General features: G+C 45.0%; 1 protein-coding gene across 3 annotated transcripts in view; it reads left to right on the top strand.

Moving 5' to 3' along the window:
* Positions 1 to 12,257, top strand: part of PDZRN3 (PDZ domain containing ring finger 3) — a 237,988-nt gene that overhangs the window by 6,190 nt on the left and 219,541 nt on the right. For 2 of the 3 annotated variants that reach the window (XM_081820851.1, XM_081820844.1), the window contains exon 2: positions 9,641 to 9,727. The exons of the other annotated variant lie outside the window; for it this stretch is intronic. In XM_081820851.1, coding sequence (XP_081676977.1) covers positions 9,641 to 9,727 — 87 coding nt within the window. The remainder of the gene's footprint in view (positions 1 to 9,640; positions 9,728 to 12,257) is intronic. 3 annotated transcript variants of the gene reach the window in all.

The following is a 12,257-nucleotide window of genomic DNA, read 5'->3' as shown; positions in this document are numbered from 1 at the left end:
AGTTATGTGTTAGACTGTAGACCAAGGAGCTTAAAAGGAAAAGAAATATTAATCACTTAGGGTGCTTTATGTATGCACATATATTAGCTTCTCCATCTTTTTCATTAGGTAGATCTCCTTTTTTGGTAAAAGGGGCAGATTATAAAACAGATTAGATAAAAGCTAGGTTAAAGCCAAAAGTTAACACAGATTCTAAGTATAAGACTGGGATTTGAACCCAGCATCTGACTCCAGGCTTATACACCATTACCATAATAAGAAAAGGATTTTCTCCTGAGGCACTGTTTCCTGTGAGGTCTCATACATGTTTCCAGAGGACTGTTATTATATATGCAAACACTATGTTAATTGGAGGTGTAGGCACATCATTTTATTTCAGCCTCAGAAAGACCCTGTGAGGTAGGTACCCACAAACCATTACCTTCCATATTACAGATGGAGACACAGAGGCTTGGAAAATTAATCCCCCAGCACCTTCCTTTGGCTCCATTTAGTTGGTCTGATGACTTCTGGTCCATGCTGATGAAGTATGTTCTTCTCATGCCATAATTCCCATTTTCATAGTTCTGGTGTAGAACACATGAACATAATACAGATCCTATGAAAGAGATTTCAACAAAACAAAGAGAATCAAAGAGATGGTATCCTGGGTGGAATAGTAACTCATTTCTCTAATTTTCTTGCTAGTAATTTAAAGAGTGGTTGATGGTAGGAAGAAAATGCAGTCCTTCCTTATGTATTCTTGCAATTTACCTCCTCACATTCTAATACACAGCTTGCCAAGCACCATGATAGGCACTCCTGGACACAGAGGTCAACTTGAATAGCTTTAACCCACGGGATTAATCAGACACTCGCTTGAGTCTTTGAAAACATGGCACAAGTCTTACTATTCTTTGTTTCGCTCAAGCTTTCTTGCTGTGGATTAGCTTCTGTCCCCCCCTGAACTAATGGTGTTCTAATAAGCCTATTCCAATAAAAAAGGGAAGTGGTATAACATAATGATTAGTCTTGTAAAGAAAATAACTAACAGATGGACACAAGCATCCGTCATTCTCTCCCATTCCATATATATATTTGCAGGGAACCTAGGGGACAGAGACACCATGCAGCCTGTGTGTGAGTGAGCCCAGCAGAAGTTTCTTCCCCAGGAATAGGGAGGGATGAACTGTTGTGGGCAGTGGGTATGCAGAAATGAGCCCTGGGCAGAGAGGTAATGCTTAGAATTTTTCTAGAAGCTGTTGTCAGGTGTCCCGTGTCTCTGCTGCACACAGATCAGGAGGATGATACAGTCCTTTTGGGTTGTGGGTCAGGGCTGGATGCAGGCCTTGTGTAAACAGGCAGGCTTCAGAGTACACTGAATTGAGTTGGTGCTTGGTATGTGGTTAGTATCTAGACCCTGGAGTCAGTGATAATAGGGTTCATGTGTTCCCTCTGTCTCATTGTTGAGGGCCTCTGGGAGGACTCTTGCAACCTCCTGTAAGCCTTAATTGTCTTATCTCATCTCTAAAATGAGATAATAATATGTGGGCTGATAGAGTTGGTTTTGGGATTAAACCAGATGATGTAGGTCAAGTGCACAGTAAGATTTAACGAGCATTTATTGAACATCTATTAAGTGCCTGGCACCTGTAGGTTCTATAGATCTTTTTAAAATACAGTGCGGAAGAAATATTAGAAATTTGAAGTGGTGTAACGGAGAAGATGGAAGGAGGCTCTTGCTCAGAGGGTCACAGTTTCGTTGTGAGCCTCGTGCTGCCCTGAGTGACCAGTTCCAGCGGTGGGGACGGGGTGAAAGAGGAAGATCCATGTCAGGGGCACTGTCAGGGTAGCAGCTCTGGGCTGTGATGAGAAGGAGGGGGTCAAAGCTCGGGAATAACATGAAGGTTAAGGGATCGTTAGGTGTATTTCTGTCTGTCTCACCAAAACTAGCAAGGCTCAGGAGAGGTGGGCCGGGCAGAGCTCCTGCCTTTCTGTAAGCAAGAACTTACAGTGTTATAGCTGGGTAGTCTTTGCCTGTGTTCTGATTCCGGGAGGAAAATGTTTCAGGGTGGGCCATGGGTCGAATGTTGGCATTTCACAGCCTGGAACTACCCTACAGTCCATCAAGTGGAAATGTGCAAGTGCCGTAGCACTTTAAGTAAGGGTTGTTCTTGCTTGTTTCTTGGTGAAGCATTGCTTGTGGAAAGTCACCGGGAAAGAGATGAGTTGATAAAAATTAGAGGAACAAACTTGAAATGAAACTCATGGGAATGGAGAAGTAAGTATTTCGGGATTTCTCAGATTATTTAAACATAGCTGCAGACTGAAAAATACATACATATTTTTTGGCCTAGGGAGTACTTCTCTTATACTGTTTCTCAAAAATAACTTGTTTGGCTTATGGATGAGTTTATTTATATATACTATTCTGGAGATAGAATGACTCCGGAAAAGCTGTTTCTTGTTCCTTTCTGTTTCTCCATGCCCTCTGCCTCTTTTCATCTTCACTCCACCTATCCTCATGACGGATACACACCACTAATACTTCCATCGACGGTCTCAACCATTTTCAGTTCATTTGCGTCAACCCCGTGACTGCCTTCAGTTTGAGGCTCCAACAGTTTCCTCTGCTGTTCTTCCTCCAAGAACATCCCTCCTTTAGAACTGGAAGTTGAACTCTCGGGAGGGGGTTGGCCTAAGCCATCTTCACCATTAGAAACCTAGTTTGAATGACAAAGAGGACAAAAACATTTTAGGGTGGAGAGTGAAGGCACCCTCCTCTCTTCTGTAGAAAAGTTCAGGCATCCAGCTCTGCCTCCTGGTCTCCCAGACCCCTCCGCTGCACATTTTTGTGCTTTCTTGTCACTAGTCCACAGACAGAGCTATTTCCCAGCTGCGTGACTCTCGGAGAGCTTTGCATAATCTGAGGCTGAGAGGTGTTGTGTCACCCTAGATACACAGACTAGCGGTCAGTCAATTGCAGTTCTCAGAACCCGCTGGGCAGCTTTCCAGTCCAGCCAGTTCTCAGCTGTGAGTCCCACAACAGCAGTAATTGGGGAACACCCATCATTGGGTGGAAAGGAGTGTTTAGAAAGAATCCACATTGACAGTGGCATGGATGGGCTCTGGGGGCCACCACACAGATTAGGAGATGGCACGCATCCAAGCTTCTGAGGCCAGAGTGTTGGGAGGAGCACGGTGACAGAGCCATACTAAGAGGAAAAAGGACCTTGCCTGTAGAGGACAGTTCATGTTCCTGGACATTTAAAAAAAACAAATAACAAAAAAACAAACCCCAGCCACTATGTAAGGAGACTTTGACAAAGTACATTTTATTTTTGCCTTTTCCACTGTGACTTTTATTTTCCCCCCAAATTCTTGTCCACTTAGACCTTGAGTTGAAATTAAATTTTGATCCCGTAACTCCTTGTTCGAATATGATAGCAAAGCTTATTTTCAGTGCAATCACCTGTTGTGTTCCTGTGCGTTGAGCTTCTATTTCTGCTTGTGACTTCCTGGTATAAATACTGTGGACTGTTCATGCCGTTATTTAGGGCTTGGTGGCCCGTATCTCCTTCTTCAAGGCCGATAGATCTCTGTTCTTTCTCAATCCTAAAGACCTAAGCGCCTCTCAAGGAGACCCTACACTGCAGTAGGGGCCCTGCTGGTGAGCTGGGTTCTGGGTGGAGGCTGGGGAGCTTCCAGCCCCACCCCAAGGAGACCGTGCCGTCACTGGACTCCAGAATTTTCCTTTTCCATCTGCCACCCAGCTCTTGTCTCCTGAAGGGAAGAGACACATGCCATCAGGGAAGAGCAGTAGAATAGGGACAGCACTAAGGAAAGCTGCCAAGGAGGTGCCATCTCCCCTCCATGTTTGTGGTGGTTGATTGTCCTCTACTCTTCACCTTTTCTTCCCGGCCCATCAAGACTCACTGATCCGGTAGAACGTGGAGCAGTCCAGTGTCTCAGCAATCCCCAAACACCCTAGCTCCCCATCTCCCAGCTTCTTCCAGCTTTGCTCTCCCTACGCAAGTCCCCAGATTCTTGGACTTACCGTTCCTCCCATGGCTGTTGTGAGCCAGCACCTGTTCCCCCATCCTCCTTGTTCCCATGGCCGCCTCCCTCAGGCCCGGGTATGTCATTTGTCTGATTTCCCCTCCCTCATCCCCGTATCCCAGCATGTCAGTATCATTAACCTGTCCTAGCTCTGCTACACCGAAGGTTCAGGCTGAGCTGCTCCCCATTGTGGTCTTTACTTGTCTCCTGCTACCATCTCCAGAATAAGAACTATTGGCATGTAACCATCCCTCCTAGAATGTGCCACTCTTTCTCCAGACTTTGGGGAAAAAAAAAAAAAAAAAGACACGTACATGGAGGGAGCTCCCATCAGATGGCCAGATGGTGTGGTGGATGTAGAATTATCCTATTTTGCTTAACTTCAGGCCCCCGATCTCCCAAACTTGCTTTAGATAGACTAAGTTAATTTGGGATTAGACATTTTTTTTATTGCTTGGATTTTGTGGCAGAGTCATTTCTGTGGTTAAATAGTACAATGGGCCTCAGTGCTGAGCCACGGAAGTGTCCACCACACCTGTGCCCTGTTTGTGTTTGGAGCACTTCTGTTGGTGAGGCACCGTGCTGAGGCCCATGTCAGCGATTGTCTGTCTCATTCATTCTTCATAATAACCCTGTGATGTGGGGCGCCTGGGTGGCTCAGTTGGTTAAGCGACTGCCTTCGGCTCAGGTCATGATCCTGGAGTCCCTGGATCGAGTCCCGCATCGGGCTCCCTGCTCGGCAGGGAGTCTGCTTCTCCCTCTGACCCTCCCCCATCTCGTGCTCTCTCTCTCTATCTCATTCTCTCTCTCAAATAAATAAATAAAATCTTTAAAAAAAAAAATAACCCTGTGATGTGAGGAGAAACCATTATTATCCCCATTCTGTGGATGAGGAAACTCAACTCGGGTTCTGACTCTGAAGTCCAAGATCTTAACCATTACCTCGTTCCTGTCGGGGTCGTAATACTCTTATGATACCCTTCACGGTATAATAGATACTCTTAATCTTTGCCACTATTCCTACACAGTCCAAAGAAACCTTGCTTAAAACTCTAATTACAAAACTAATTAGATGCCTAATCCTTCATGACATTTTAATGTGAAGGCTCAGTCTTAGGAGGCAAAGGGATTTTAGAATGCGGTGCCAGAGTGTACCCGCAGAGCACAAAGAGCATGGACGTTGGAGTCCCGTGGACCTGGATTCCTGGCTCTCCTTCCTTGCATCTGTGTGATCTTAAGCAAATGTCTGCAGTTCTTGGAACCTCAGTTTCTCAGGTGTAGAGTATGGATACAATGCCTGCTTCAAAAAGCTGATGTTCTAGATAATCCGTTGTTGATGTGAAATAGAGCTCTTTCCCTTCTTTGTTTTGTTTCATCAGGCCATTGGGAAAATTTCAAAGCATGGGTTATGATAAACTACCAAAACAGATCAATATTGGTTACGTTTTCCTTTATTTATTTATTTTTTTTAAAGATTTTATTTATTTATTTGAGACAGAGAGAATGAGAGAGACAGAGAGCACATGAGAGGGGGGAGGGTCAGAGGGAGGAGCAGACCCCCTGCCGAGCAGGGAGCCCGATGCGGGACTCGATCCCGGGACTCCAGGATCATGACCTGAGCCGAAGGCAGTCGCTTAACCAACTGAGCCACCCAGGCGCCCGGTTACGTTTTCCTTTAGATGAAAGAGCCGCTCATTAACATCATCTCTGTGAAAAGTCACCAAAGCAGCATCCATGCGAGCCTTCGCCCTGGTGCCATTTATATGTCTCTTTAATTGGTGGAGTATCAGTGAATGAGAACTATTTAAATGCCTTTTATCCTGATGCATTTTCAGCTCAGGAACAGATTAAATGATTAAGCAGGAATTCAAGTTAACATGTTAAATGTGCTGTGCAAAAGTCCATTGTATAAATTCTCTATTCAGGTTTTTTTTCTGAAGAATCAGAAATTAGAGTAGTTAAGGTTGCTTTGAAGGGGAGAGGAATGGAAAGGAAAAGCCAGAATCAAGTTCATGGTGTCCGAGGAAAAGTTAGATGGAGAAATGAAAGGAATTCAGCCCTGACAGAGCTTTTCTCTTCTCCTGTTATTGCTCCCAGCATTGTGTGGTAAATCTTCCATGTGTTGGCTCAGTCCTAAAATAGGCAATGGCGCCTAAAGCCTGTTGTAACCCTCCTGGACTGCAGACTTTGTCAAGATGGTTGTAGAAATAAGAACACCCCTTCTTTCTCCCCAGTGATTGCAACTGGCAAGGAGGTGTGGACTGTCATCCTGATTGTTTCAGAACGTTTTTGCAAATAGCTGTTCAGCTGAGGAATGGCGTGTCTCAGGCATTGTCTCACTTCTCCCTGGAGAGAGATCTCTGAGGCTAGGTACAGACTTAGGTGTCTGGGCATCTCAGGTTGGGTCTTTAGGAGAGAAATCGTTCAGTGAATAGTTGGAGTTTTGTTCTGACATTGGTTTCCTGGGTAAGACTTCCTATCATGAGTTCCCTTATGGACCGGACCGTTTTGGGACTCTAACAACTGAACCATCTTGAGAAGGACCTAAGACACTGCTATGCTACATGGCATTCTTTTTTACATTCCACATGAAAAGGGAGTGGTAGGGAAGAGTAATTGGGGTCTAGAATCAGAGAGCGTGGGTCTAAATCCCAGCTTGACCTCTTACTAGCTCTTCCCTCCTGTATCATGAGGGTAGTAATCGTGCCAGTTGATGAGATTGGTGGGATTTATTAAAGAAAATAAAGCAGTTACATGTTTAATATACTTTCTGGCACGTAGTAAGCAGCCAATAAATGTTGACTGTTACTGTTAATGCGGGATAATAAGATGTCTTTTTCTTTCATTTTTAGAATGAATAAGTGGTTATCACACAGTAGATTTATCACACAGTAGCCTTAAAAAATTTGATTGTGTGTTCTCTTCTGTGCATCATTTGAGATTGTCAGACTGCAGCCATCTACCTTGGATTACCGTGTTACTGTGCAGTTTCTATCATTAATTACGAAAGCCAGAAATGTAGGCTATGTGTGATAACTCACTTAAATTCCAATGTATTTCTAACTTTTTCACTCCTCTAACATAGCAAGGCAAGAAATGGACTTACCAAGATTTTCCTTTCCCAAGGCAGAGAGATTTAAACTCTTTCAGTTAGTGAATCCTCCCGTTTACATTTCAGAACTATCAGGTTGATCCTGAGTGTTTATTCTGTTAGAGCAGGGACAGTTGTTGCCTGTTAACTAGTGCAGGAAAAATTAATTATGTCGATAGCATTGACAGACAGATGCTCTGGATGGTGATGCTGTGGAGTGGAAATATTTTTTGAAAAATCAGTAAGTTATTATAGAGGCTTTGCTGGTGTTGGTTAGGTACAGTAGCTTGATAGAGACTGGTTCTCTTTATATTAAAATACTCTATTTTATATATGATGTAAGTGAGCCTGTGGAAATGAATATTTTGTTGCATTGTTCTTAGAGGACACCTAGTTCTTTCATTAAAGACTGTCCCTTTTTTTGTTTTTAAGATTTTATTTATTTATTTGACACACACACAGCACAAGCAGGGGGAGCGGCACGCAGAGGGAGAAGTAGGCTCCCCACTGAGCAGGCAGCCCAGTGCAGGACTCGATCCCAGTACCCTGGGATCATGACCTCAGCTGAAGGCAGATGCTTAACTAACTGAGCCAACCAGGCGCCCCAAGACTGTCTTTTTCTAATGAAAAATGGTCATTTTTTGTTTTTATAGGGCTTTAACAATTGATGCTTAGGCTTATGTAACATTTTTGAAATTTAAAAAAAAATTCAAATATTTTTAATTCTGTACACTAAGTGGTCATGAGAAATAACTGTGGTTACTAAAAACTTTAAAGCATGGAGATAATTTTACAGAAGCCCGTTAGTCATCTACATGCATTTTTTTTTCTTTTGGTTCTGTTGGGCACAGTTCTGCTGCCAGAGTTTTGCATTGACAACTCTAGCAATAAAGGGAGCTTCAGAAACACTGGCACTGCCTGTCATTTCGAAAGCATGGTTTCCCTTGCCAGTGTGGCTGGGTCAGAACCTTGCATTCGTGTCCTTCAAATATGGTCATTTATTTCCACAGAAAAAGGAGGAGGCAAAGGTTTGATCAGGAAGCAGTCAACATCAGAATTAAATCTATTTTGTGATGAGCTCTTAGTGTTGGTTAATGGGAGTATTTCATATTTTCTAAAAATGCAGCATTTAGGGGCGCCTGGGCGGCTCAGTCGTTGAGCGTCTGCCTTCGGCTCGGGTCATGATCCCAGGGTCCTGGGATCGAGCCCCGCATCGGGCTCCCTGCTCGGTCGGGAGCCTGCTTCTTCCTCTCCCACTCCCCCTGCTTGTGTTCCCTCTCTAGCTGTCTCTCTCTCTCTGTCAAATAAATAAAATAAAATCTTTAAAAAAAAAAATGCAGCATTTAAGTAATACCATGTTTAGGGGCGCCTGGGTGGCTCAGTTGGTTAAGCGACTTGCCTTTGGCTCAGGTCATGATCCTGGAGTCCCAGGATCAAGTCCCACATCAGGCTCCCTGCTCAGTGGGGAGTCTGCTTCTCCCTCTGACCCTACCCCCTCTCGTATGTGCTCTCTCTCTCTCTCAAATAAATAAATAAAATCTTAAAAAAAAAAAAAGTAATACCACGTTTAAGCAGAAACCGCAAATGAAGCTTTTACAAGTATCTGCAGTCCGTATTTGTGAAGTTTGGTGCATCATTCCAATCACTGGAAACACTTCAGAGGTGTCTCCGTGAGCTGAGTGTGTATGTCAAAGCTTGTTTAGTGACCATGTACACAGAAGCATAAATCTATTTTTACTCACTTGTCTGTTAACTTGAGAGTGTTAGTTAAGGTGTCGTGGCATCTCTGTCCCTTTCAGCTGTTGAACATGGCCTGTGCGAGCTTCCTGGGGGACTTGTGCTTGTGGGATTTAAAGGGGTTCACACTGACCAGCCTCCTTTGAACAGAGTGTTTTCCGTTAAACAGCCTGGCATCTCCTATGGCCTGGACAGTCATTACTTTGTGAAAGGGCCCCGCTCCCCCTTTCAGTGAAATGCAGGATCTTTCTGTTTCTCCTCCACGTTTGCGTCAGACTTTTCACGGACTGCTTCCCCTCAAGCCTCCCAGACACAGATGACTATTGACAGGCCGTCCATGCGCTCAAACTTCTGAGAGTGGTGCTCCTGAAACCTTCCGTGACAGAACGTGAATGCTGCTGTTGAGACTGGTTGAGGAACAAACAGAAAGTAGCTGTCTAGACAGCTGGCCAGGGTGGGCCGGTCAAAGGAGAGATGCGTTTGCAGACCACAGAGTCATTGATAGACCACATTCATTAGGCATGTCTGGACATCGCCGGACATTCTTATGTGGGCACTGCAGGGTTAGGCAGGGCCTAGACATATCTGTAACCTCCTCAGCACAGGACACCGTTTCAGCTGGGGCCCTAAAAGTTTCCTTGCTTAAACTGCCCAAGAGACAGAGGAGTGTGAAGGATGACCTAAAAGTCCATGAGTCCACTTAGATAGAAAGAAAATTGCAACTATTGATTCCCTGTTGGTAAATAAAATTTTGAACTCATTTGTCCCTTACAGGGTGAAGAAACCAAAAGTCTGACTCTTGTCCTACATCGGGACTCTGGCTCCCTGGGATTCAATATTATTGGTGGCCGGCCGTGTGTGGTATGTTAATTACTAAAATGTGTTTTTCCTTGCCCTGCTGCAGTGGGAAGAGGGGTCAAGGTTTGGTGGTGGTGGTGGGGGGAACCCGTGAGGGGTAGGAAACCTTGCTCACCTCATTCTGCTGTCTGTAATTAGAGAGTTCATTGTTTATCTAACATCTTCACCCTCGGGGATTTTTATTTAGTTGTGGTTTCTTAAAATAGCATTGTCCTAGTAATACAACAGCTTATCTAAACTGTTTAGGTTTTGGGGGGCATGTCTGGTGGTGTAGCAGTAGGAGCTGAAGAAAGTTGTGGGAGATGTGTGCACTTGGAACTGAGTAACTGAGCTGGAGCGTGGGCTCCGGGACCGGAAGTCTGAGCTGGAGCTCCGCTCTGTCAGCTCTTCATTAGTCAGGGACGATTCCCTAATTCGTGGGCTGTCGCATCCCTTTGCTTTTTCTCCCGCTGCAGCTCTCTTGTCCACCCTATTCATCATTAGCTCCTCCTCCTCCGGGAAGAAGAGGCCAAATTCAGACCAGTCAGTTGAACGGGGAGGAAAATGTCTGCAGAAAGGGCCCTGGGGACAGCACGTGGCAAAGGGCGCGTTGCAGGATCACGCCTTCCATATGGGGCTTATCTGAGTGGGCATCACCTCTTGCTTGTGTCTTCTGCAGATCATTTCCTTGTTTGTTACCTTAAAAGGAAAGTAATAGTCAAAGGAAAGGAAAGGAGAATCGGATTCACTCATTCAACAAATAATATTGCGCAGGGGCTGTTTGGTAGGAGCTGGGAGGCACTGTGGAGGCCAGGGAGACTGGGTCCTTGTGGTCATTGTCAGGCAACCAGATGTGGCTAAACTCTGTGCCTGGGTCTGGCTCACCCTTGGAGAGGAGTTGTCCTGGGGCAGGGCGATTTAAGCTCTATTCTGAAGGATGAGTAGGAGTTTGCTAGATCAGAGGTCCATATATGTTTCGTTAAACACTCTTAACTGTTAAAAAAAAAAAAAAAAAAAGAGCTTATATAGTTAGCTCTAAATTATATATTTGCGGCTGAACTAATACTACATGGCTTATAAAAGTTACATGCAAAATGGAGCATTTTAAATGATGAAATTAAAACGTGAGTACAAATACAATTTCTCTTATGTCCTTTCATCGTCCCAATGCCCTGCATCACACGTGCCCACCTTAGGAGAGCACTGAGCTAGAAGAAGGTGAACAGACCCAAGGAAGCCCGTGCAAAGCCTGGAACAGCCCCAGAGTGGGCATTTGGGGGAGCTGCCAAGAGTACACAGCGTCGCTGGAGTCGAGGGGTGGGCAGGAGGTGATCAGAAAGAGAGCTGAAGAAGATGGGAGAGTTAGTATGAGGAGGAGTAGGTTGAGTTCCCCTCGCTTCTGGCCAAAGGCACAGTTTCAAAAACATACACATTCTATTATAAGAAATGACAGCTTAGTTATAGGCAATGCACGGTCATTAAGTGAGGGACTGATGCATTATCTGCCCTAAACTTAGCTACAGAAGAGAACCCTTCAGACAATGAGATTAAACTATGAGAAGGAAGGGGTGGGGGCAGGGGCACCCCCACTTTACTGAGCCCCAGGGATGGGCGCACATAGTGGTTTGTTTCGTCATCTCATGGAAATTCTTAGGACATGGTTGCATTGGTACCTTTTTTCTTTGCTCGTTTGCCAGTTGGCTGAGCAACCAGGCAGCATGTCATGATGCTGCTCTGCTTGTGTTCTGGCTACTGGGGTGGCGGGGGGACGTACTCCAGCAAAGGGGAGGGATGAGGGAGCAGACTGGGACTCAGATGTCTGAGTAGTTGGTCTCAGGAAACAACAGGACTGGCCCTGGTCCGTGTTCCCCAGCTTAACCGAGAATGTGTTGTAGAACATGCTTTGCCTTGCCGGTGAGCTTGAGTAACAGAGGCTGTCCTTCGTTTGGCTGCATAATCATTAAATCTCCTCTCCCCATCCACTGTTACCAGTTTTAAGAAATGACTTCAACAAACCAAGATGCACCTCACTGTTAGATGTTTCAGAAACTTCCACGGTTGAAAGAGCCCAAACCAGGAAGGTTCCTTCTCTGCCTCGCCAGAGCGTATATAGGAAAAAGGAGCCCAATGTTTGAAAATGCTTGAAATGGGATGCCTGGGTGGCTGAGCGTTGAGCATCTGCCTTTGGCTCAGGTCATGATCCCAGGGTCCTGGGGTCGAGCCCCACATTGGGCTCCTTGCTCAGCAGGGAGCCTGCTTCTCCCTCTGCCTGCCATTCTCCCTGCTTGTGCGCGCTCTCTCTCTCTCTCTCTCTCTCTCTCTCTGACAAATAAATAAATAAAATCTTTAAAAAAAAATGCTTGAAATGGAGAGGGATACCTATGTCTTGGTGATGGTTGGGGAACTTACTATGTGTTTGTTTTCTATCCCTCCCCGGGAACAAAAGGACACTCCCAACCTCATTGGAATATGGTTCTTACTTGTGATTATCAAAGTACATGTTTTAGGTTATTTTCTTTCCCCTTTAAAAAGCTGATTGAAGTGCAAGCCAGAG

The sequence above is a fragment of the Leptonychotes weddellii genome, chromosome 1 (genome assembly GCF_054177405.1).
Source record: "Leptonychotes weddellii isolate Sample4059 chromosome 1, ASM5417740v2, whole genome shotgun sequence".
Taxonomy (NCBI): domain Eukaryota; kingdom Metazoa; phylum Chordata; class Mammalia; order Carnivora; family Phocidae; genus Leptonychotes; species Leptonychotes weddellii.
This window is presented reverse-complemented; position numbering and strand designations above follow the sequence as displayed.